The 26759-nt window shown below is 33.4% G+C and overlaps 1 protein-coding gene across 10 annotated transcripts in view; it reads right to left on the bottom strand.

Moving 5' to 3' along the window:
• The window catches only part of DNAJC13 (DnaJ heat shock protein family (Hsp40) member C13), a 122896-nt gene that overhangs the window by 45222 nt on the left and 50915 nt on the right, over positions 1-26759 (bottom strand). For 9 of the 10 annotated variants that reach the window (XR_014244815.1, XR_014244816.1, XR_014244817.1 and 6 more), the window contains 17 exons: positions 25976-26032; positions 23807-23928; positions 21410-21485; positions 21050-21145; positions 20156-20299; positions 17491-17505; positions 16837-16919; positions 14723-14876; positions 11673-11776; positions 11427-11586; positions 10087-10149; positions 8876-8977; positions 7310-7414; positions 5474-5676; positions 4295-4379; positions 1485-1639; positions 734-779 (listed from right to left, as the gene is read on the bottom strand). Coding sequence is in view for 7 of the 10 variants with exons in the window: in XM_082392609.1 (XP_082248735.1) it covers positions 734-779; positions 1485-1639; positions 4295-4379; positions 5474-5676; positions 7310-7414; positions 8876-8977; positions 10087-10149; positions 11427-11586; positions 11673-11776; positions 14723-14876; positions 16837-16919; positions 17491-17505; positions 20156-20299; positions 21050-21145; positions 21410-21485; positions 23807-23928; positions 25976-26032 (1770 nt within the window). In the remaining 3 variants the exon portion in view is untranslated. The remainder of the gene's footprint in view (positions 1-733; positions 780-1484; positions 1640-4294; positions 4380-5473; positions 5677-7309; positions 7415-8875; positions 8978-10086; positions 10150-11426; positions 11587-11672; positions 11777-14722; positions 14877-16836; positions 16920-17490; positions 17506-20155; positions 20300-21049; positions 21146-21409; positions 21486-23806; positions 23929-25975; positions 26033-26759) is intronic. The other variant, XM_082392610.1, reaches the window with a different exon arrangement.

The raw sequence follows: 26759 nt of genomic DNA on the forward strand, positions 1-26759 counted from the left end.
TAAAACATGCAGTTTTGGTCTTGTGTCTGTTGTCAGACTGGTGTAACATTCCTTGGTTAGTCTCTTAAACAGTGGTCTAGTTTTGGTTTATTCTGCTCTCAATAAAATTTGAAAATCAATGTTCCATGAAAAGCCTAACAAAATTTCAAACACAATTCAGTTATGTGTTTACAATAAATATCTCTGTAAAATGCAGGTATAAAGCTACATTTTGTCAGAGCTACCCGGATAAGTATTATCTTATTTTTGGATTCCTACTTTTCCTCCCCAGTAAAATGGCAAGAATACTTGAGAGCACCTGAAAAATTAAGTAGCTTCAAAAAAGAAACTTAGCACTTCTAACATGTTGGGATATGAACAAAAAAAAGGTGGAAGTCTTACTGAATCTGAGCTGACTCTATGAGACTCAGGTATATACTGAATTATTTATGAACATTACTAATGTAAATTTTACACCAAGGGAACAAATTATACTCATAGCAATGTCAGGTTACAATTCATATCTACAATTTAACTATTAAGTCTAATAGGCAACATTTATTTTCATTTTTAAAATATTAGCTTAGACTTTCTATGTGCAAGGTACCACAAGGAATGCAAAAAATAAAACAATACCTGCCCTCAAGTGCTTATAAGGAAAGGAAGGAAGGAAAATTCACAGCTAAGGAAACTTTAGTACCAAGACAGCTTCCCCAGTATTAAGTCACGTATTCAGAGGATTAATCTGCCTTACCTCCTCTGACTTGAAAGCCTGTTTGGTATGTGTGTACTTCAAAAATCTAGGAAAAAAAAAAATTACTTATCAGGTATAGGAACTGATTTAGATTTAGTAACCTTAGTTTTCTAAGACCAGATTTTTTTTTTTTGAAGTATAGTTGATTTATAATGTTGTGCCAGTCTCTGCTGTACAGCAAAGTGACTCATACACATATAGACATTCTTTTTTTTAATATTCTTTTCCATTATGTTTTATCATAGGATATTGAACATAGTGCCCTGTGCTATACAGTAGGACCTTGTTGTTTAAGACCAGATCTTTCATATGTAAATAAAAGCCACAAAAGGCAACTTGTAAATCCATATTCCCAAATAGTTTAATTTCTAATTAAGGCAAGAACTTAAATGAATTAAAAAAAAATTTAAATTATGGTCATATTACAGTTATGTAATAATATAAAAAAATTACTCAATTTTAAGAGAAAAGCAAAATGTAGAACTGTATATAATATGAATATAGTTATATTAAATCTGTATGATTAAAATACTAGATGATGATACAATTCTTATGTTAGATGTGGTAAAATGGTGTAATTCTGAATAATTTTTCCCCTATTCTTCTAACTTTCAAATTTTCAGACATATAAACAGCTCTTATCATGAAAAATTTAATAAATGCAATGATATGCTCACAAAAAAATTAATTTAATAAGTCTGTCCATGTACAATTCAAGTAATTTCAAATAGATTATCACTAGAGCTCTTACCGAGCAACAGGAAGCACATTGGAACCTGTATACATCATGATAAAGAAAAATACTCCACTAAGATAAAGTCGAGGTAACTGTGGGTTATCTTGCATAATACGATATAACAAAACTGCAACCTTCTCAACAAGGATAGGGTCAAAGGTCAGCAGTAGCTAAAAAAAAAAGAAATAAAACGTCTGGTTATTGGGCTGTAAAAAACTTGCAACATCACCATTCATCTTAGGTTTACGCATTTCATGTGCTGGGGTTACAGTTTCTTATAAGTAGTGTAACAAAATAAAAATCAGACTCAGTATGCTTGTCTACCAGGTTCTAAACAGATTTGAAAATATTTTATAGCATTTAATGCAGAGATAGTAAAATATTAATAAAGAATTGATCAAAACTTATTCATAAAAAGTGCAAACATGCCTGAAGCTGCTTTGTCATGATTATAGATAAAATTATTTCCTGTGTAGGAATCTTCCTGAATGGACTTCTCTGTTAATGACAAAAGAAGAAAAAAAAAAGTAGCTACCCTTTGGGTTAGTTTCAGGTCAGTTGATTTGAAATGAAGCATCCTCTGAAGACTATCTGAGAACTCAAAGAGCTGAGCAGAGAACAGCTTTCAGTGAAACAGCACTAAAAAATAGATCTACAAGTGCAGGTACAAGGCAAGAGGGTAACCAAATACCAGTAGTGCCACTACCAGAAAGTACCAAGAGATGTGGTTTACAGAAATCTGAGCTAGCAATACTGAAGGAACTATCTGGGATCACTGGAATGAATCTGGGCTAATAAAAAAAAGCATACAGTATTGCTATGACTAAACACCTGATAAGATAAAACTTATTAACTTTCTTTAATAAAAGTGGCATTTCAATTTCCTATAAACACTTACTTCTGAAGAATTCCCAATTTGGAGTCAAATGCTACCAGTAAAAAATTACAATAACAAGAATAAGTACTAGCTCAGATTAGGGGTCAAAGTTCTAGATTCAGTGTATGAGACTGAATAGCCATATGTCTTTAAGTAAGTAATTTAAATTTCTCTGTTTTTGGTGTCTTACCTATTCAACAAGGTATTTAGATTATACATAGTAAAACACTACTATGATAAACTTTACAAAAGAAGAACTGAGATATGATACCACAGGATTTTCCCTAGCGTTAACGGTGTTTGTGTTTAAGACTTGACATCACTCTAACAAAAATACGGGAATTCACAGCCTAGAATAGCTGAAATTGTGACTATATCAGAAAACCTAGGACATTCATTCACTTTATCTTAGATGACTCCAAAAATTCTGGAGCTGTATCAGATGGTAAAACTGGTGATTGCTCTTACAGTCAAATGATGTACAGAAATCTGTACCAAGCAATGTAGATAGATAATGTTCCTAAAAACCGCTACAACTGCCTAACTGTGCTTAGCAAGAATAAGGCCTCCCAGAATATAGAAAATTAAGTGAAAACAAAAACAGCTTCTAAGAAATGTTTTTTTGAACTCAGTACAAAAAAATTTGGGAGACATATACTGTTAAAAGCAGGTAGGTTTACCAATAAATTTCTTCAATCATCCTACTTGTTCAGTTACTATTAAAAATTTTTGTTAATTAAAATAGATCTTCCCCTCAAAGGTTCATGTTACACTGACCACATCTCTTAAAATCTGTTTTTCAGTCAATCCTCCTTGGCCTGAAATTCAACCTTGCTTGCATTTACTTCTTTCCTTTCAGTTTCATAAGTCTTGGGAAAATGTTTGGAGAGATAGATTTTCTAGGCATGGTCCTTTCTCTACAGGAGAGAGGCCGGGATAGAAAACAAATCCCTCTCCTTGTACCACCTCACATATGCAGCTGCAGACACACATAGGCCAGGGTGGTAGTGGCTTTCATTTAAGCCTCTGAAAAGAAATGCCCACAACAGAAAAGCACATAAATGTTGAAATGCAGGTATGCTTAAGTAACAGAAGTTGGGGAAAATTCTTTTAAAAGTTGATAAGGCACTGTCATATTCAGAAGCCTTTTTCATTACCAGTGACTTTCACTATTGGTGAATGTAAAAATATACTGAGTAACTCTCCTCTCCCTTTTCACACCAATGTACAACTGAGAGATACAAATGGCACAAGTTACTGACATATTTTAAAGCCCCACCATGTGTGGTTAATATAAAAAAATTAGATTTGACAGAATAATCTATAGACAGGAGAGAAACAGTGACCTGACATCTCTGCAACCTGACTTAGGGCTCATCTGGAGTTTAAGTAGCTTAATTCCCAAGGAGCAGAATAACAATAAGAAAGAAAGAAAAGATACTTAGTATATCCTACATAATTTCAACTCAATGCTTTGGATTAGTTGTTATCCATGAAAACATATAACTGAGAAGACTCAAATACTCTGAGGCAAGCTGACAAGACTGCTGTAACTATTTCTTATGATATAACCCACCATGTCCACATCTGTGGGATGCTGGTGTGCTTCCCAGTACCCCTAACAACATCAACATGCACCACAAACTTGAGTATGTCACCTTTCAATTATTACAATGTTGTAATTTTTAAGAACAGATAATAAATAAAACCTTTTGAGAATAATTCTGTAGCCTGGAAGCCTCCCATGTCTAGGCTCTTGGATACACAACCTTCCACAGTATATTCAGAATATCAACTCAATTAGGAGTAAGTGAGGTAAGTATAATTCAGGCTTTTTGAAAATGGAACAGACTACAATAAGACAAAGACTGGGGCTCGCAATAAAGTTAAATAAGGGAAAATGATTCTTAAAATATTGTTCCTAGTTTATAACATAAAAGTAACTTACCTGAATAATGTGTGGAAGGCAAGCATTGTCTGACAGCAGCCTTTTCACTCTAGGTAAAGGTCGAATGATGGCATTATCTTGATCCCTAGAAAAACATTTTTTTATGGTCAACATTTAATATATTTATTAAAATTTGTATGTTCAGAGCATTATGACATTCTACTAGGCATGAAGCATGTTACCTTACATTTTTGTTAATGAAGACTAAGCTCTCATACAGCTGGGAACATGATTAGGTATTTTGGTTTAAATCTATTTGTCTGCTTAATATGACTTCATTTCCTTCCATAAGATTTCCTTGAAAAACAGTACCCTAGAACAGCCAGAGACTCTTATTTATTATTTAAACTTGGTGTTTTCCAACACACTGTCAGTGGATTTCCCCCCAAAGGGCATATCAAGCTTTTTCAATAAATGTAAACCTTAATTTAACTACTCTCAGTATTTTCCAAATGTAGCCTCAATTTTAGTGCTACATTACTTCTAAATACTAATTGTATGTTTTTAAGCCTGATCTGAATTTTAAAGAGAACTGGAACTATAAAAGCCTCGAATGCTATAAAATTAACAATTACTCATTAAATTCCATCACAAAGTATCTTTACTATAGTAATAAAACAAGATGATATATATGCAAATTTTGACTGAAAAATTTGAAAGACTGAAAAGTTCCATGCAAGGGTTATAATTATGACTATCATTGGATAACAAAGTCTCACCTTCACTAGTCAAGCGGGGCAAGATGTGGGCCTAGACTCATGTTCTTAAACCAGGAGAGGCTAACCTGACAGATCAGGAGCAGGCACTAGGCACTCACCACTGGTCTATGAACTACAGACTGTTCATTTCAAAACTTTCATACCTGATTCAATGAATATGACAATTGTTACTGTTGCTAGAGAGCTGCTAGTAAGCCTCAGCTTTGTAACATTATTTGAAGTTTCCCAGAGAAAGTTGCTTTTTAGCTTACTTTATCAATAAAATTTGCAAATTATTTCTTTATATCTTGTTTCAAAAAGCTCCAAAATCCAAAGCAGCATTCCCCCAAAGCCACAAATAGAAAACCTTTGCTCTAAGTCACTAGAACAATCCCATGCCTTAGCAAGCACCCATACAAATGGGGAGAACAAGATGTTTTAGAGTCCTTGTTAACTACGGAAATGTTCAATTACATTTTACCTGCTTGGAAAATATCCACACATTGTGATCAACATGTTCAATATAAGGGTAGCAAGGTCAGTTTCATTTAGTACAGCCTGTCCACTGGCTAACAGACACCACTTAAGCTGGGGTATTGCCTGAAGTGGTCGCCATCCATCCATGCCTTGAGCCCAGCATCTGGTTTTTGCATTTAACATTCCTTTGGTCCACAATTCTTGCATCTAAATGAATGGAAGGCATCATTATTACAAGCAGACCAAACAAAATGAAAAGGTTTGCTAATGTTTTCTATTTTACAGAAAATACAAACTGAACTATGAAATACACATGCAAATTCACTATTAGAAAACAACAGACTTCTGTTGACAGGCCTTCAGAAACTCAAATTTGGCTGCTAATATTAGAAAATAACCATTTAGTTGGTCAAACTGCAGAGCATAAGGAACACTGGAAAGAATAAACACCATAGGCAGAGTATAAAGTAACCAAATTATATATAAGCGGAAGGCTGGTCTTCTATAAAACTATCTTTGACTAAATTCGGACTGAGCCTGGGAAGCCAAGAATTGGAAGCCAAGTTGGCAGGATCAAACATCACCAGATGTTAATTAAGATGGAAACTGCCCTTGGACTGTATAGGCAATTTTCAATGAATTTAAGACTGTACATTAAAACTTACCTGTTCATACCATAAAGAAGTATTATAGGTTAACATAATTATTATACCAAAGTCATTAAAAACCTGAGCTCTACTTCTATAACTTTTATTTTATTTTTAATTTTTTAAATCAATTATTTTTTAATTGAAGTATAGTTGTTTATAATGCATTAATTTCTGCTATACAGCAAAGTGATTCAGTCATACATATATACATTCTTTTTATATTCTTTTCCATTACGGTTTATCCCAGAACACTGAATATAGTTCCCTGTGCTATATAGTAGGACCTTGTTTATCCAGTCTACATATACTAGTTTGCATCTGATAACCCCAAACTCCCACTCCATCCCTCCCCCCACTCCCCCTCCCCCTTGGCAACTACAAGTCTGTTCTCTATGCCTGTGAATCTGTTTCTGTTTCATAGATAAGTTCATTTATATCATATTTTAGAGTCCACATATACGGTATCTTTCTCTTTCTGACTTACTTCACTTAGTATGATAATCTCTAGTTGCATCCATGTTGCTGCAAATGGCATTATTTTGTTTTTTTATGGCTGAGTAATATTCCATTGTATATATGTACCACATCTTCTTTATCCATTCATCTGTTGGCGGACATTTAGGTTGTTTCCATGTCTTGGCTATTGTGAATAGTGCTGCTATAAACATAGGGGTGCACATATCTAACTGAATTATAGTTTTGTCTAGATATATACCCAGGAGTGGGATTGCTGGATCATATGGCAACTCTGTTTTTAGTTTTTTGAGGAACCTCCTCACTGTTTTCCACAGTGGCTGTACCAGCTTACATTCCCACCAACAGTGTAGGAGTGTTCCCTTTTCTCCACACCCTCTCTAGCAAATGTTATTTGTAGACTTTTTAATGATGGCCATTCTGACTGGTATGAGGTGGTATCTCATTGCAGTTTTGATTTGTATTTCTCTAATAATTAGCAATGTCATAACAACAGCTTTTAAACAGTAAGATTTGAAGACATGATTTTGTGTGTGTGTGTGTCTAGAAATACAAGTCATCTAGTCCTTTATGTGGAAATAGAATGGCAGAGTCCTTGGAGCTGATGACAGTAAATCAAATCATAGATTTAAAATATTCCATGTCTCTATATGTGCTATCAGGAGGACATAAAAAATGGCTAAGACTTCCATGAAAAGTTTCTCCAAAACACATACCTCATGAAATCCATATGGGCCACTCCTTTCTTTGTCTGCATTGCCAAAGTACCATTCCTTTTCACTCTCTCTTTTCATATCTGGAGCAGCTTCGATTACATTGCTCTAAGTTTTAAAAAGATTTAGTTATTTTTCAAGGCAGAAATCTAAGGGGGCAGATGTCATAAAAAGTTACACAGTACTAATTTCTTGAGTTTATATTTCTTTAGAAATCCATTTAAAATTTTAAGTGACCCGATTTTAAGAGTTAAGTATTAGATGCCTAACCTAATAGTCCAAAAATGCTACTTCCTTATTATGCATTTGAGGTAAACAGTTTCCTAAATTCACTTGGCAATCTAAGCTAAACTCAAAGACATCTGTATTCCAGATGGTCATTAATAAATTCTCAGGACACTAAAATTTTAGTAGCAAAGAATACTGCAAATAGCTATATAATCAAACATATACCATTAACCAAAACCACAATGCTCAAAAATACTAAAGTTCTTTTGAAAGAAAAAAACTCACTCCAACTAAAAGTTTCAATAAATACCTGAGATCAAAGAGTTAAAATGCTAACAGGAAAGTTTTTAGTGGTTTTAAACACTTACTTTCAATTTACTACCCTCATGACAGATAATTCTTATAATTTCATATATCAATGTTTATAAGAATCTAGGATAGAATTTTTATGTACTTAGTATATTTTATTAAAACATGATTTTAAATACCCTCATTACCATCAGCTTTCAGTTAGATTCATATAGAGAGGTATAGGAAAGTGGTTAAGAGCATAGACTTCCGAGTTCTAACTCTGGCTCTGTCCTTTATTAGGTGACCCTGGACAACATACTTAGTCTCTCTGTTCCTCACTTTCTTCATCTGTAAAATGGGAGGGCTGTTGTGGGGTTTAAAGAGTTAATATATTATGTGTACCAGAACAGTACCTGGTACACTATAATATGATACAAGCATTATGATTACTATTATTTGTACCTGATAATAGAAAACACCATGTCCTAATATTCAAATAGCACTTTTGTACACAATTCTGCCAAAATATGACACATCTCCTCAAACAAGGAGATTAAACAAAAATTTAACATTAACACCAAAAATATCACCAATGAGCCAAGTATAGATCCCTTCTATAAGTTAGGTATCAGAAGAGGCCTTTAGGTAGAGACCTGCAGCTCTGTCCTCTTACTGGCTGGTTTCAATAAGGCCCGGCAAAGTATACTCTCAGTGGATGTCAATGCTGAATGTTCTAGTTATATAACTGATGGATTCAGTTTAAATCCTAAAGGATACATTGCCTCAAAATAAGCCACATTAGAGATGCAGTTACTTTAAAAGACAAAAGAGACATCAGAAAAATAAAACTGGATCATCACTGTCCATTTTGGTTATTTCACTTTTTGTGTGTGTGACTTAATCTCCCAGGCATTAGTACTATAATAATTATTAGAGAAGTAGATTCATGGCCAGACATCCTGACATATTTTCAGATTTGTATGATTCTTTTGATCCTAAATTTGTACTCAAAGAATGTTAAACTTATAAAATCTACATAAGCATACATACTTGCAGTGGTACTGTAGCTCGGCTTACGTGGAGATGTGCAAGGGTAAGCAAGTCCACAAGGATTCTAATTCCATTTGAATCCATGAGGTCCTTAACATTTTTCTGGAAGACAGAAACATGTTTACATAATTTAAAATCTTTCTCTCCAATAGATATTACTACCTAAAAAGGCTCTCCAAGAAGAGAATATTTGGAATCTCTTTGGAAAAACTGGCACATAACTGGTATTACTCAGTATTTCCAGGATTTTGTGTTCAAGGAAGCATAAATTTAGATAAAAATTAAAAAGGCAAAAATATATTACAGAGAGATCATATAAATAATTTTTACTTGGGGTTCCCTGGTGGTGCACTGGTTAAGAATCTGCCTGCCAATGCAGGGGATATGGGTTCAAGCCCTGCTCTGGGAAGATCCCACATGCTGCAGAGCAACTAAGCCCATGCGCCACAACTACTGAGCCTGCGCTCTAGAGCCCGTGAGCCACAGCTACTGACCCCACGTGCCACAACTACTGAAGCCTGCACACCTAGAGCCCATGCTCCGCAACAAGAGAAGCCACCACAATGAGAAGCCCGTGCACTGCAACGAAGAGTAGCCCCCGCTCGCCACAACTAGAGAAAGCCCATGCACAGCAATGAAGACCCAATGCAGCCGAAAATTAATTAATTAAAAAAGAATAAAAAGAATTTTTACTTAAATATATTCTGAGCAAAACAAAATAAAATAAAAATAAACAAATTAAAGCCTGGCAGGAATAACAGCCAGGATAAACTCTCTGGTTCTACAATTATCCTGCATTTTTCCAATGTCTTTTTGTTAATAAATATTCTGTACTCAGAAATAGAATCCAGTACATTAAAAAACTTTTTAAAGTTCCAGTTTGTTTTTGTAAGCAAGATAAAAACTGGTAATTTCTTAGAAGTTTGGAAGAGATTATAATTTAAATTAAATTTTCCTAGGACTTACTCATTTTATTTCATTTAAAAACATCTGCATTATTTACTAAAAGTGAGAATAAAATTAAGCAAGTTAGTGTTGGTTTCAAAAATGAATATTTGCCAAAAACTTTTCCCTTCAAGAGTTGAGAGCAAAAGGAGAAGATAAGACAAGAACCATGTCTTGATAATTAAGTCAAACTGTAATCATTTATCTTTGTTACATACATGTGATTTAACTTGGAAATAATAGCATATTTATGCAAAATACTGTACCTTATTAAGGATCAACTTGTTAAGGAAGAGGATCAACCTATCTCGTTCAAGTTTATCTGTGCACTATTGAAATAAATTAGAATTTAGTCAGAAGTAAGTAGAAACAGAAATTAAGACATTACCATCACTGGACACAATCAACCAACAGCCAAAAAGAAATAAAGTCATCTTGTAAACAAAGAAAATCAGAGAAAACTGTCAATTATTGCAATTCCTCAATGTTTTACATTCTCTGCAATTTTATAAACCTTATCTAATTTCCCTAGAAAGGCAGATATTTTAAGTCACAAACAGATTAATACATAGCTTTAAGAATGTACATAAAAATTGAAGTAAATGAAAGAATTGGCCCAAATGATACTCCCAAGTTAAGTAAAAATTCTAAAGAATTGATAAGTGATGTTTCACATAAATCACATCATCATGAACACAAGAAGGAAAAAATGTTAACTGCCTAAAATACAAATGCTATGCCACAAGTACTCAGTTCACTGGAGTAAGAGTGAATTAGAATTCAATAGTGAAATCTAGTGTAACAGCAAAAAATAAGGGTTTTCATCTGGTTATTTCCTGGGTGTGTTTTGTAAACTTATTCAGAACCAGTTTTCTAATCCACAAAGCATGACTGACTGACAGTTAAGGCAATTACAGCAAGCACTGATGACCATTTTAAAAATTGGTGAGATGATTCTGTCAGTTCACTGAAATTTAAATTGTTAAATGTAAGAGGAATGTAAACACAAATGAAAGAATAAAGTGTATACAGGTAAGTAACACTCAAATTTGAGCTGCATAATGGATGAATTGATCAGTTTGTTCTTCTCCCACCTTGTTGAAATGTTAAATGACAAACTTCATTAAATTAAAAAAAACCCAAACCCCCCCCCCCCAAAACTGTGCTAACTCAAGGTTCCCTTTCTTTATCATTGTAGTTCTAAAAAGTTTTATTTTCACACTTTGAAGTTTAGTGTGCTAACATCATTTAAGATTTTTCCAAAATGTCCATTCCAAAAGAACATTCAACTCTAAAAGTCACTATTTCTTTTACACACCTGTCCAGCTCATCCATACTTAAATTAAAGATTGGCAAATAGGTCGCTAAAGATGTTCAAAAGCAGCAACTGAAAAAAATAAACCAACATGGACAAACGCTAACCCATCAGTCATTTTCCTGTTCATCTAACTTTTATTTAAAGAAGTATAATGTAAATTACAGAAAAACTCATGTAGAAAGTTATGGCAGCAACGTGATCAAATAGAACTTAAATTTAGCTTTGAAAATTTAACATATACTCCAATGACACTATCAAATAGCAGTTACTTTTTAATGATATCCTTACCCTCTCTAACATTCCAATGATATATCTTGTATCTGTAAAAGGTCCTATTTCTTCATGACATCTGCCATAAACAATAGCAAGGGCTTGTAAACATAAACACTTCATGTTTACTTTTGGGGTGAGCAGGAAACGATGATAAAGCTCATTGAAAAATTCATATCTAGATTAAAAAAAAAGTTCACAATAGAATTAGCCATGAAACTAACAGTGAAAACAAACATAACAAGATATAGAAGAGTAGCTTACGATCTCTTAATTGATCCACTGTCTTCATTCTCATCTTCCTCCAATAGTAATCTCAGGTAATAATCTCCTATTTTGATTTCCTCTGCCAAGCACTCATATTTAACCTTTATTAATAAAAGCAAATTACATTATTTTAGTTTACAATACTTGTTTTTGGCAATTTTCACATAATCACTTCTTAAATTCTTTCTGTTCAGAGTTTTTTTCTTTTCTTGATGAGACAGCCTTTAACAAAAAAATTTGTCATTTCTTAAAATATCTGGTAATTCATTAGTTAAATGTCGAGAGTCAGAATTACACACTAATTTTATGAATGTAAAATTTGCTGATAAATACTGTCACAAGACTATATGGTGTCCATGAAGACTTAAGGGAAGAAAACACTAAAAACACCATTAAAGGATAATGCGCTTCCTCCCCTTCTCGGCTGGCTACAATCAAGCAAGAAGTAAATGATCCCACACTACACACAGTTTGCCAAACTCACACAAGGCACTTCAGGTCTTCCCTGATCTCCCAACACATCAACTACATTTTATGGTACATTTTTATACAGTATTCATTCTCTCTATGTACAATTACTCCAGGTTACACACTGGAAGTGAGATGTGAGGAGTAGCCCCTGATTGGGAACTGGGGTTTGTCTCAAGCAAAGATTTGCAAGCAGCTGTAAAAAGGAATTTCTTGACTAGATTATCAAAACTCTTTTTCCAAAGCCTAATACAGCTGTTTTCTAAAAATATAAACTATACAAAATCAAATATATATGTATATCCATTTCAGTTTTTTCCTGTAAGTTCTGAGTTTTAACTTGTTCAACTCCATTTATTAAGAATATAAGGTATGTGCCATGCACTGTTCTAGTCATCAGGGATGTAGCATTAAGCAAACATAAGAAGTTCTGTCCTTACAGAAGTAGCAGATAAAAAAGTAAAATATATATGATAGTTGGGTGACAGTAAGTGCGATGGAGTAAAATAAAGCGGGGAGGGGGGGAAGAGAGAGAGAGAGAAAGAGAGAGAGTGTAAGTGTGTGTGTATGAAGAGGGCTATATTTTTAAACAGGGTGGCCAGGTGTGTGTGTGTGTGTGTGTGTGTGTGTATGAAGAGGGCTGTATTTTTAAACAGGGTGGCCAGGTGTGTGTGTGTGTGTGTGTGCGTGTGTGTATGAAGAGGGCTGTATTTTTAAACAGGGTGGCCAGGTGTGTGTGTGCGTGTGTGTGTGTGTGTGTGTGTGTGTGTGTGTGTGAAGAGGGCTATATTTTAAACAGGGTGGCCAGGTGTGTGTGTGTGTGTATGAAGAGGGCTGTATTTTTAAACAGGGTGGCCGTGTGCGTGTGTGAAGAGGGCTATATTTTTAAACAGGGTGGCCAGGTGTGTGTGTGTGTGTGTGTGTGTGTGTGTGTGTGTGTGTGTGTGTGTGTGTGTGTGTGTGTGTGTGTGAAGAGGGCTATATTTTTAAACAGGGTGGCCAGGTGTGTGTGTGTGTGTGTGTGTGTGTGTGTGTGTGTGTGTGTGTGTGTGTGAAGAGGGCTATATTTTTAAACAGGGTGGCCAGGGAAGGCCCACTCAGATGACAACCTTCAGGAAAAGACCTGAAGGAAATGAGGCTCTCTGTAGAAAAGAGTATTTTAGGCAGAGGGAACATCAAGTAGAAAGACCTTGAATCAAGAACATGAATTTGGTGTTTTCAGGGAAGCCAGTGTGGCCACAGGCAATGGTGCGAATATTAGGAGATGAGATCAAAGAAACAATGGTTGGATTTAGGGGGTACAGATCTTGTCTTGTAAGTTATTTTAAAGACCCAGGCTTTTTACTAAGTGAGTTGGGAAGCAATAAGAGCACCAGAGAGGGCTTGGAGCAGAGAAGTGACAAGATCTACTTACATTATAACAAGATCACACTGCTACTATGTTGATAACAGATTACAGAAAGGCAATGGTGGAAGCAGGGAAACTGCTACAATCCCATAGAGAGAAGAGGGCTGGGTTCTGGGTACATATTGAAGGTGCACTGAATAGGACTTGCTGACAAACTGAATTTGTGGCATAAGAAAAAAAGATGATGTCAAAGGTTTTGACTAGAAAATAAGGAATAGCCATTATCTAAGATCAGAAAGACTGTAGGTGAAGTAGGTTTGAGGGAAGAACCAGAGCACAGTTTTACAGCTAAGTTCTAGAAGCTTATTAGATATCCAATTTATAGGATAAAAGTATGAAGTCTAGGAAAGAAAGTCTAAGCAGGAGATAAAAATCTTGAAGCCATCAGCAAATAAAAAACATTTAAGCCATGAGAATGGATGAGATCACTGAGGCAATAAATATAAATGAAAAGAAGCCCAAGAACTGGTCCTTCGGGGCCAACCAGCATTTAGCAGTTGGGGCAATAAGGAAAAATGAGCAAAGGGGGAGGAATAGACAGTGAAGGAGAAAATCCCAGAGAATACAGACTCCCAAAACCAAAATAAAGAAAGTTTTCACAAAGAGGTGGGAATGAGCAAAAACAAATCATTAACATGTTTAAGAAATGCAGTTGGGTTAAACAGCAAAGCCGGCAGGGTCACAAACATGCCCAAATTTACACCTATAATAAAAATTTACACACACACACAAGATTATCTACCACCAACATGTTTCTTGTTCTTACTTTGTCATGCTTCACATCAGTATTTTAATTAAGCAGCAAAAAAATGGCCACATTCAGAATCAAATTACCACGAAAAGTCTATTAAACAAGCTACGAGAAATAAGAACAGGCTATGTTTCAATAAAGAATTTAAAGGGGAAAAAAAGCAAGGAACAGATCTAGAATGCATAGGATCAAATTTATTGACTCCTACATGATTTTCACATAAAAAGCTGAGGTACTAAACAAAATTAATTTTTCATTTGTCTCAGGCAAAGTGAAAGTTTTCCAGTATTTCCTTCATAAAATTATGAGTGAAAGGTAAAGATATATGTCAAACAACTACAAATTAAAAAAAAAAGAAAAACTCCAAAAGTAATACATGCTTCAAAAAAAAACTACTATACTACGAAAATTAAAATTTACCTCAAATTCATGGTGGTTCCAGGAGATCACATTAGCACTACCAAGCTCTCTATCAATATTAAATGCTCTCATTTCAGATTCAAGACTATCTCTCAATTCTTCTCGTGTTTTGAAATTCCAAATTAAGTTTGACCTGGCATGGTCCTGACCAAACCTAGATATACATGTAATCAGAAAATAGTGGGAAGCAATAAACAGTTTTAAAAATCTATAAATCTCCCCTACTACAACTTATAATAAGCAACAAAACAGTGGAATTAATAAACTTTAGCAAGCGTAAAGAAAGAAAATAAAATCTACTGTGTAAAGTAAGTATAGTAAAAGGTTAATGGTAGAATTTTAGTCACAGGTATACAGGTGCTCATTGTAAAATTCTTTCACCTTTTCTGTATGTTTAAAAGTTTTCATTATAAAATGCTGGGGGAAAAAATGAAGCCAAACTATAAGACAAATCTGTATGGATTTTAAAACAAGGAACTGATATTTCAATTTTAATATTTATTGCTAATATAAATTCCAGTCAGAAAAGAATTATAAACAGATATCAAATTACCGGTTGGGAAGAAGAATTTCTGGATAATTGAGTATGAAATGTATGGGATGAGCAACATTCTAGATTAGAACCTTACAAACTACCCAAGAAAAAATACTGCTAAACTGTCAAGCTCTGATTGATACTTTCAAAATACCTTCCTTTTATTCATGAAATTATTTAACTATCATAATAAATTTGAATTCAAGTCTGAACTGGGGTGGTTGGGCTTTATACCCATTCACTTTCAAACTGCAATCCTCCTAAAAAGTCTGATGCCAGAATGCCAAGGGAATTCTAGGGAGGACAACACAACTGAGGGATTCCAGAGGAAGAAAACCAAGGCATATTCTTAAGGCTGTATTATATACATACTACACTTTTAAAGTACTGTGGGAAGTTCCCAAAGCACATATTTTCCCTTATTAACCAAGGTATAATCAATAGGTCAGCTTCCAGACTGAGTATTGTGAGTTATCTCAAAAAATTTTGCAAACTCCCCAAAATGTTCCAAAGTCCTTCTATGTGTGTATTAACTGTGTGTAGGGGGAGGGTGTTGAGGTGGAGGGTGCTGGGGAGGTGGTGGGAGCAGTAGATGGGGAGGAGGGGTTCCAGGGGCTGGAAAAGTATATGAGGTCTGCTAACTTGGATACCCATTTCCCACAAGACTCCTTATGGTTTCATCATTCAACTCTTTAAAGCCTCTATTTCCAACAAGCTTGAAAGAAGTTATAATACAGTTATTTCTAAGCCATGATAAAGTGTTTTAAAGTAATCACCTCTAAGCCTTAATAAAATGCTAAAAGTACCTTTGGCTAGTCAGACTACCAACACTCTACAAAAGGTCTTAATTTTATGAAAGCATAACTAATCATACCAATCTTTTTTTTTTTTTAAACATCTTTATTGGAGTATACTTGCTTTACAATGGTGTGTTAGTTTCTGCTTTATAACAAAGTGAATCAGTTATACATATACATATGTTCCCAAATCTCTTCCCTCTTGCGTCTCCCTCCCTCCCACCCTCCCTATCCCACCCCTCTAGGTGGTCACAAAGCACCGAGCTGATCTCCCTGTGCTATGTGGCTGCTTCACACTAGCTATCTATTTTACATTTGGTAGTGTATATATGTCCATGCCACTCTCTCACCCTGTCACATCTTACCCCTCCCCCTCCCCATATCCTCAAGTCCATTCTCTAGTAGGTCTGTGTCTTTATTCCCGTCTTGCCACTAGGTTCTTCATGACCTTTTTTTTTTTTTTTTTCCTTAGATTCCATATATATGTGTTAGCATACTGTATTTGTTTTTCTCTTTCTGACTTACTTCACTCTGTATGACAGACTCTAACTCCATCCACCTCACTACAAATACCTCCATTTCATTTCTTTTTATGGCTGAGTAATATTCCATTGAATCATACCAATCTTAACAGTTATAATTCTTGACCCTGAGAGCATAAAAATACCTGTAGCATAAAGCACTAGATTCAGGCAAAAACAAAAAAACAAAAAAACAACTGTCCAAAAATTAAATTTGGCAATACCAAATTTAATTAATTGGAAAAGAGGCCTAAAGTTTACCTATAATAGAAGAGATCCCAGTTTGCTTCTATTTTTATTCTCTGTCTTCTCTTTCGAAGAACTACTGGCTTTTGATTTATATTCTGGAAAAGAAAAAAACTTCATAGTGCTCAATCTGGAGCTACCAAATAAGCTCAGTCAGAATATCATCACTTTGTAAGTGATGAGAAACATTTCCTTCATCAAATTTTGGCAGAGACAAAATTAATGAAACAAAATCTATAAAATATGAATACAAAATATTAGATTATATCACAATATAATACTTTGCCAGCATATATTTCTATAGTGTAGCTGAAATATTTTCCATGTAGCCTAAAGTTATTGTTTCAAATCCAAATTTTGTTAAAGTTTACAGTGATGACTAATAAAATTTGTAACAGTCAAAAACAGGTGACATTTTAAACATTTACATGCAGTTAATACAAAAATCATGGCAAACCAATAAACACAAAAGATTATAGGTTATTAAATTGCTACCAAAGCCAAGAGGAGCAAGTATAAATTGAAATAGCTAATGGACAAGAAATAAGTATCTACATTCAGACACATGTGAAGTGAGACTTTAATTTACTAGACAAAGAATATCAAAGACAACTCCACATGCAGGCAGTTTAATGCATTTCACACATGTAGCAGGGACTTAAAACTCACCATATTGTTTCTGTCCTGAATTTAATTGTAAAAAAGGAAAAAAAAATTTTTAAATGAAATAAAAATAAGAGAGTGAGCCTACATCTGCTATGCTATCTCTACTATATAAATTCCACAAGGATGTCACCAGTATAAATCATCTTTAAGACAGAAAAAGGCCCACCTGCTTCTCTGAGGTCTATGACTCAAATTTTAGGCAGTCATAAACCCATTTGAGAATTCAAAGAAAGCTATGGTCCTATTCCAGAGAAAGACACATACATAAGGTTTACAAATGGAGGGGAAGATTTCAAAGATTTCTTGTAAGTCTATATATGGACTGGAGGTTAAGAATCTTTGCTCTGAGTAAAACGTGTAGATATTTCAGTCATGAAAATTCTAATCCTCAATGTGACAGAAGCAAAAAGTAGAAAGTAGTTATAGATTAAAACATGAAAGTCTGTAACTTCATTAAGGAAGTGGCAAATCATATAAAATAAAGCAAGAAAACAGACTAGATATCACAGAAAGAAAAAAGGTAAAGTAGTAAATTTTAAAAAGTAAATGCTGTTTGAAATGTAAATCATATTGATTAATTAAGGAAATATTCCCTACAAATTTTAATTCTGTGCACTATCATGAAAACTAATGTTAGGTGACTTGAAGAAAGTATATAAATAGTTCATATTTTTAGTTTTAATGACAAACCCTTCCTTAAAACCTCTAATCAAGTACTACTTTCTTCAATTTCCCCTGCCCTCAGGACAAAAAGCTGGGAGTCTAGAGTTATGAAAATGTAAACACTATACAGAAAAAGGACAACCAGCTCTCCATAAACTAAGCTGACTGATTTAGAGACTTAGGTTAAAAGATCTAACTGGCTAAACAAATCCCTAAACTGAAAATAACATAAATAAGAAAAAAGTAATTTTATACATTAGCCAAAGGTTATTATTAATCCAACAAAGAACATTAGCTACAAATGGAACTGACTCCCTAAACATTCTGATTATATAAGAAATGCAGTTCATTTTAAGACTAAACAGTTAATCTAGACAATGGTTAATTTTCAGACTTTAGCTAAAGCACAAGTGATTAATTAGATATTTTGGTGTTAATATTTCTACGAATAAAATAGTCACAAAGATTATTCACTGTTTCATAAATTAATGTTGAAAACAGTGTCCTGGCAGAAATAATTGCTCAGCACTTTAGATAACACCTCATGTAAATGAAACCAACAGACTGATAAAACATTATTGATATTAAAAATACATTGTTTTCCCTCTGAATTTTTTATCTTTAAATAACAGATGCTATCCACATTTCTAGCTAAAATAGCTTTGTGTTCAAGTGTATGCTGGATAAATGTTATATAGAAATCTGATGCCAAAAACTTATTTTCAGTATAATTATACCCAACAGCTTGAAACAACTGTTATTTCAGAAATGGGTTTAACTACCTGAAGCCAAAAGCTTGTAATTTTTAACAACTGTGAAAATCATTCATTTCATATCTACAGACTTTCAATTTTCAAATGCTATAGCAATATTATCATGACAAGACATGCACTGTCTTTTAGTATAGGTGCTTTTATTATTGACTTCCCTGTACATCAAAGCAACCCCAAAGGACAGAGAACGGAGGTACTGTTATTCTGATTTTATGAAAGGGGAAAGTGAAATTCTGAAAACCCGTAACTTGCCATATGGGTTGGTAGTAAGTGACAGAACCAGGCTCAGATGTACGTTAACCAATTGAAAGTTCAGTATTCTCTTTACTATCCTAGACCTCTGAAAGCCTGTTTAATGATTCTTAATAGTGCATATGTCACTCATACAAATTAGCATTAATTCATTATGCTCAACTTCTAAAGAACTCAATTTTGGTATCAATTTCAGATAGACACACAAGACAATAATATTTCTGTTCTTTTGCACCTGATGCCTTATGTTTAGATATTCTGGAAATTCATAAGAAACATGTTTGTTTCAGAAAGTTACTTATATTACTTTCCTTGAATAAGAAAATAGCTACCATAAATAAAGAGATGGTTAAAGGGAAAGAATATAAGTGTGGTCAACAAAGACTGAGATCAAGTCAACTTTTACATGAAACCTTAAATCATTCTTAACCACTGCACATTCCATCCTAGGATAGAAGGATGAACATTACTGGATAGGTTCTGTAGCACATACTACATGCTGAAAAATGAGACTAAAACTGTTTCAGATCTGATCTTGATTTGAGGAGCTAATAATACTGAAATTTAAGTACATATAGTAAATTTAATTTTAACAATGTGAATCTTATTTTCAAAATACTTGTCTAGCTAGCTCTCAATAAAAAAGCTAAACAAGAAGGGCAACTTTACTTGTATAGCTACAAAACAAAGTTCAGAGAAGGAAAAAGATACATATGAATTCGAAAGTCTGGAAACTGCAAGTTATGGAAGAAACTTATGTAAGAAAGAGTGGAATTTTATATTAACTAACTAAAATCCTAACCACTGACTCATAAAACTATGAATTAAGAAAAATTTATATAAAAATATAATCAGAATTAAGTGACATTTCTTCAGGTGTTCGGTCAAAAGTATCTGTACCATTTCTGTGAACAGCAACAATTGAAGTAACCTAGGATATATGGAAGTGCTAGAAATTTGGAAGAAGACTTTATTTTTACCTCTTTTTGTGCAATGCCCATTCTATCCCTCCAATGCATTAACACAAGATCCACTTTTTCTTTGGCAAATTTTTCAACTTCTTTAGCAGCTTTACCAGCTAGTCTTTGCCACTCTGGAACTTTATTAAATTTTCCATACTGATCCTATAAAATAACGTTGAATTCCATTACAGTCCTATAATTTCAAATTTATTTTAAAAATCTAATTAAAGCCAAGTTGCACTATTTTACATGATTAAATGAATACTGAAAAAAAATAGTGAAAGAACATGGTGAAAATTTCTACAACAAATTATACATTTTGTCCAAGAAATCTTAAACTTTTCTACCTAGTTTTCAAGATGAATCCTTTTAGAGGGATGGCAAGATATGAGTGGGAGATGGGTGCAGACAGAAGTGAGGTGAAGACAGGAAAAGAATACATATAAGACATTATTATAATAGCATATCTTGAAAGATGTTAAGTAATTTTCTCAAAGATGGCCCAACATTAATAATTAAGATAGCTCTGTAAAGAAAAAAAGCCCTACATAAATTATTTTTTTCAGTGTTGGCCCTTCACCAACATTTATCAATTACATATTATGTGCAAAATATCACCTTATACACTTGAAATTAAAAAAAAAAATCCATTCGTGAATGTACCAATATGCTGAGTTAGAGAAAAAAAATACAAGATTATTATTATTCATAAAATTAGATTGTGGTGATAACTGCATAACTGTAATGATTATAGAATTGGACACTAAAAACAGGTTAAAATTTGGGGGATGTAAATTTTACCTCAATAAAGCTGTTAATAATAATATTTAAAAAGAATACTACTATTTAACATGTGTTTCAGAAAAACGTACTCTTTCATCCCGAAAAGATACTCAGGACAAGCATATTTACCATTGCTATTTTCACATTATCTCTAACATGCATCCGATCAGCATCCTTCTCAGGAACTGGATCTGAGCTGTCCAAGTAAGCCAGCAAGCCTGGTGGCTAAAAACAACAAACAAAAACAAGATATAAAATCCATTTTCAAAACAACTGCACACACACACAAAAAACCTAGCCTTCGAAACCCAAATAAATTAATACTATGATTTAGCTATTAAGCATAGCATTTATTATATGACAACTCCTTTGATAAGTATCTTTTATATTAAAAACAAACAGATAAACCCTTAACAGTATAAACAACTTATCAATGGAATTTTATTGGGCAAGAATATATACATTTCTCCAGTTATTCAACTGACTTACCAAAATGCGTTTCAACAAGTTTGTCGCAGTTACATTATCAGCTGTCCAGAGTCCCACTAAATGTCTACTCAGCTGTCTGAAAAAAGCAGACGTTGAGAAAGGTTTGCTTCTTTATCTCAGGTAGAACAAAAAGGAATTTTTAAGAACAAAATATAAGAAATAAGACTACAGTAAAAAAAAAAAAAAAATCATTCTATCTACTCAACACTCTGTAATAACCTATATGGGAAAAGAATCTAAAAAAGAGTGGATATAGGTATATGTATAACTGATTCACTTTGCTGTATACCTGAATCTAACACAACATTGTAAATCAACTATACTCCAATAAAAAGTTTTAAAAATCATTCTGATGTTAAATACTAAAAATTAATATTTTAATTTGGAGAGATGTATGAGATAGTTAATTCAAATACTACTAACGTTTTAGTATTTTCTCCAAACTAAAATGCTTCCTTGATGAACTCACTAATTTTCAATGGACCTGAACATGAAGAAGTAGGTTCTTACCACTTTTAAAGATAGGGAAACAATTAGACTTGATAATATAATTAAGTTTGTATAACAAATCCTGCTATAGTGACCACAGCATTCTGGAATTCTTTGGAATTCTGAACATGAGCAAAAGTCAACTATGTTCTAATATATACTTTTTGACAAGGTCAGAGATAGAAAATATTTTCAGTTTTGGAGTCTGAACAAAGACTTAAAGCACTTTTGAGCTAAAAGCACATTTCGGTTCAAAGTGAAAATCTAAGATCCAAGTTGAATCTATGACTTAGTCATTTATTAATCTTAATCCCCACGATGATATCTGCTACCCAGACTGGAAGCTCCTCACAAACAGGGTATATATTTTATTCACCACAGACCATTCTGTGCTTTGATAAGGATTCAACTGCCATTTGCAATAAGAATGAGCATGAAACCTGTGAGGGGAATAACCAAATAACCATCTACAGGCTTATGTATTTATATATGTTACATTCCCAGAAGAAAAAAGTTCAATAGGAAAACCCAAATTGTGCTTTGTTCTGACACACACAAACACACACACACAAAACCACTACTAAAACTGTTCACTCTTATGCCTATTTGGAAGCTAACATATTGAAGTAATGACACTTGTAATTTCCTTCACTGGCATTTGGTAGGTATCATATCAATGATTCCTAAAAAGGTTTTAATTAGGGATAAGAGAGATAACATTTTATAGCAGCAATTTGCAAAAGATAAAGCAATGCAAATGAAAAGTAGTATTTCTATTATAATTTGACAGCTTTTCAATATTGTGATTGATCACAGTAGGGAACGCAATTGATTATAATAAAAAGGAACACAAAAAGCAAAGGGCTAACATAAAGGGGTTTAATAGAATTAGACATCAAATAGTTTCTAGTGTAACAAAAGATGGTGCTTAGCATTGCTAATAAGGCAGTAGACCAAGGAAATAACCTTCCTTTTATATCTTTTTATCCTTACAAGCAACACAGAAGACTACTTTTGTGACTAACATTTACAAGTAAGGGATGCAGATAGCTTCTTATAATAGTATAAACAGCAGAAAACTATTGGCAGGGCAGCATACTACAACATCCAATAACCGAACACAGGTGATAAAGAAATGAAATTTATATTTCCATAACAAAGTAAGCCTAAGTCAGCAATTTATGTTATTTCAAAAAGTCAAAAAGAACATGATTAAAACATTTATTATATATATATTTTTAACTAATATGAGTCATGAGTAATAATACGGTATGCTAAGGATATAGGAAAGGATCACATGTCGGGAATTATAAAGAAAATTAAAAGGGCTGGAATTCATACAGCCTGGAGTAAACAGATTTATGTGTTTCCTCATATTTGAAGGATTATTATAAAAAAAAAAAAAAGACTTGCCAAAGGGAAAATTGTTTAACTACAAGAGATTTAGGATAGGCTTAGGTTAGGCTGGTTAGATATTAAAGTTTTCTTTATTCTTAGAGTACCTAACTGACCAAAGTTATTTGAAAATTGACTAGGTGGGTCATCTACATGCAAGATGGCCAGGAGGAAATACAAGGAGAAAAACCCTGGGGACATGTGGCTCTAGTTCCATAAACTACTAGGCACTCTTTTCCATGTTCCAGTCCCATGACTATGGGTATAGAGCCTGATAAGCAGAGAGTGGGGGGAAAAAAAGCAGTTTTATTTTTTTTCCTCCCAAGTTATGCAGGGATAGGGACAATGATCATTTGGGTAAAATCCTTCCATAAGGAAAGGAAAAGAACTAAGTGAATCAAAAGAAAATGAAACATTTGTGCAATCCAAAGACTTCTTCTGTTTGTTTTACATAATATCTGAACCCCTTCTCTAAACAGCAAGTTAACTTATAGCAAATTAAATTTAACCTACCTATTTGTAAGCATCCTTTGATCTGAGCTTATTGTGAACATCGCAGTATGCAAATGTCGAGGTAAGGCACCTTCACTTAGGGCAAGCTCCTGCATTTTTGTAGCAATTTCTTTGTCACCTTCCTTTGGAAAAAGGGTAAGATGATCCCTAAAGCAACAATCTACAGCAAGCTATCCTGATTTTGTAAAACTAATTTTACATCTCTAGATAAAATTATTCAGTATACAATATAATAAAAATTTAAAATGCCACTTCAATTATCCAAAAATAACATAGGTGAACAGTAGTACAAGTTACTTAAAAAATATTATTTGCCTTTGGAATGAGGTTTAAATGTTCCCAGATAAATTTATCTTATGAATTAAACTTTGCTTAATATTAAAATTAGGTTCATTCCCTAAGTATATATAATATCAGCCAATGAAAGGGAGAGGTGACTCACAGAAATCAGCAATTCCTACCAAAGGCATCTGCAAACCTGGTTTGCTTTTGTTATTAAAGATATATTCATTTTCATGGTGAATACAATTCTTTATCTTTTTTAAAGAATGATGTGATGTTGAGGTAGTTCTTTCTATTCTGATGTCACTCTGCTTATTTAGACTCACTTTGACAAAAGGGTAGGACAGATAGAACTATTAATCAAAGGTAATCATAGAATTATGAATAGCAAGCAGTGTGATATTTAAGACAACCTGTCGAAAAGTAAAAATGCTCACGTTATTGAAAAAAGTACAAGTAAATAGAATAACTGAATATGCAGTAAGTATACAAATATACACACAGTATGAATACGTACATATATCATTTTGACACAAATGAACATGTAGTATGTATATAAAATATATATAGTATGTATATGTACATATATAATTTTGAACATGGTCTAAGAGGAAATTTACCAAAATACTAATAGCAGTTGTCTCTGGATGGTAAAAATATAGGTGATTTATTTCTTTGTTTTTTTTCTAAACAACCCAATGTTTCTTAAAAGATCATATACTGCTTTTGCAATCAGAAAACAATAATTTAAGATACTTGCCAGGATTTCAGTGTAAATAAATAGAGCCTTCCTTACACAGACATTGGCTGTAGTCACTGGCTACGAATCTGATACGTGTGGCTTGCACTGAAGTCAAAGTTGGCTTTTTGGTTATACCTGCCACTCATTAAATATTTCTGAATGAATGGCAATATATTAGTGGATCAAGGTCAGGAAAATACTTTTGTATGGTCTCACGGTCCTAACTGTCCCTGGTTACTTCAAGCTCTGTACGTGAGAGATGTGGTACTTACTTTGGAAGCTAATATTGAGCATAAAACCCATTAGCTGGAGGGGGAAAATTAGCCTTTAGCTGCATGTATACACTAAAAATGCATATAAACTTTGATGTTCCAATCAATCTAATGTCTATATATAATTTTTTTAATAGCTGCTTAAGAGTATACTAATTCTGTGCTTATTATTTAGCTACTTGTTAGATTTATGAGCTATAATGGCAGAATTTCTTGATGAAAGGAGCAAACACTCTTACATTTTAACCAAATTATTACTATGACAACGAAAGAATACAAGAATTCAAAAGTCATTAGACTGATATTGTAAACATACAGTATGTAAGTTCACATTCATAGCCCCATCTCATCTTCCAAAAAACATATAAGGCTAAAGCAACAATCCTGGAGAAGCAATAGCTCATGTCCACCAATATTATGTCCTGATCTCTAGAGCTTAATTACATATGCAGGTTAATATGAGGAACTTTTTCTTACCATACTTATTTGATACTACTTGGCTACAAACTAACTCCATTAACAGATTTCCATATAAACTCAGTACCTAAAGTTTCAATACCATCACCACCACCATCCCCAAAAAAGAGGAAGAGAGAAAGAATGCTAACTTTTCTTTTAAAGTAAAACAAACAAATAATGGAGGACCAGAAAGATTCATTTGCTCTAAATCCACTTACTTAAGAACTTTAAATTCTTAGTTTATTATTGAGGACTGTTTCTGCAACTAGTTTAAAACTAATCTAAGGATTTAAAATTACTTTTCTTACCCAGAAAAACTGCATATTTTCCATAAAAGACTTAATTTTGTCAGCCCAAGTTAAAATAGCCAATCAACATTCAAGTAAGTTTAACATTTCAAAATTGTTCTCTCACCTCTATTATTGCCTTCATAACCAATCCAGCTCCCTTTATAATTGCCATGGAAGGATGCTTCAAAATAGGGAGAAAAAAGTATCATAGAATAAAAGACTCTTATCCCAACATATTTAGCTGTTGCTCTTAAGAGGGATACACAATTTTATGCAAGGCATAAGCCATAAAATTAGTAAAGGCTACATCTCAAAGTCAGTTCACAGTTTGGTTTTAAAATGTTAGGTATTCTTACAATATAGCTTCACACATACTTAAAACAAAGAGTCTATAGTAGTAGAAAACAGCTGGCACTTATTTGAATATATATTCTACTTACTGGAATGATATCAAATAATTATGGTATTAAAATAATAGAAATCGACATTTATAATATAAATATAAAATATAAATATAAATATCATATACACACATGTACATAATAAATATTATGGTATTATATGAAATAAATATTTTCAATTGCTTACGAACAGCCCTGCTAAAGCTCATCTTATTATTTGGAAATTTTGTAGGGAACTACAAAAAACTACAAAAGGGAACTTTGGGTCTACCACAGAAAAAAATGAGTTTTTCACTACTTCTAAGATGGAAAAGATGGGCAACAGAGTCAAATAGTGGTCAAAGGCTATCAACAGAGCTCTATGTGAAACACAAAGAAATTCATGGAATTAAATGTCCTTATATGACAATGTACTTAGGCTATATTTATTTATATTACCACAGAAGCATACATGTACTATTTTAAAAACAAACTGACCCAAAAAGTGGTTCTCTCAGATTAGTTGTT

Source organism: Balaenoptera borealis (assembly GCF_965194805.1).
Source record: "Balaenoptera borealis genome assembly, chromosome: 5".
In the NCBI taxonomy this organism is placed as follows: domain Eukaryota; kingdom Metazoa; phylum Chordata; class Mammalia; order Artiodactyla; family Balaenopteridae; genus Balaenoptera; species Balaenoptera borealis.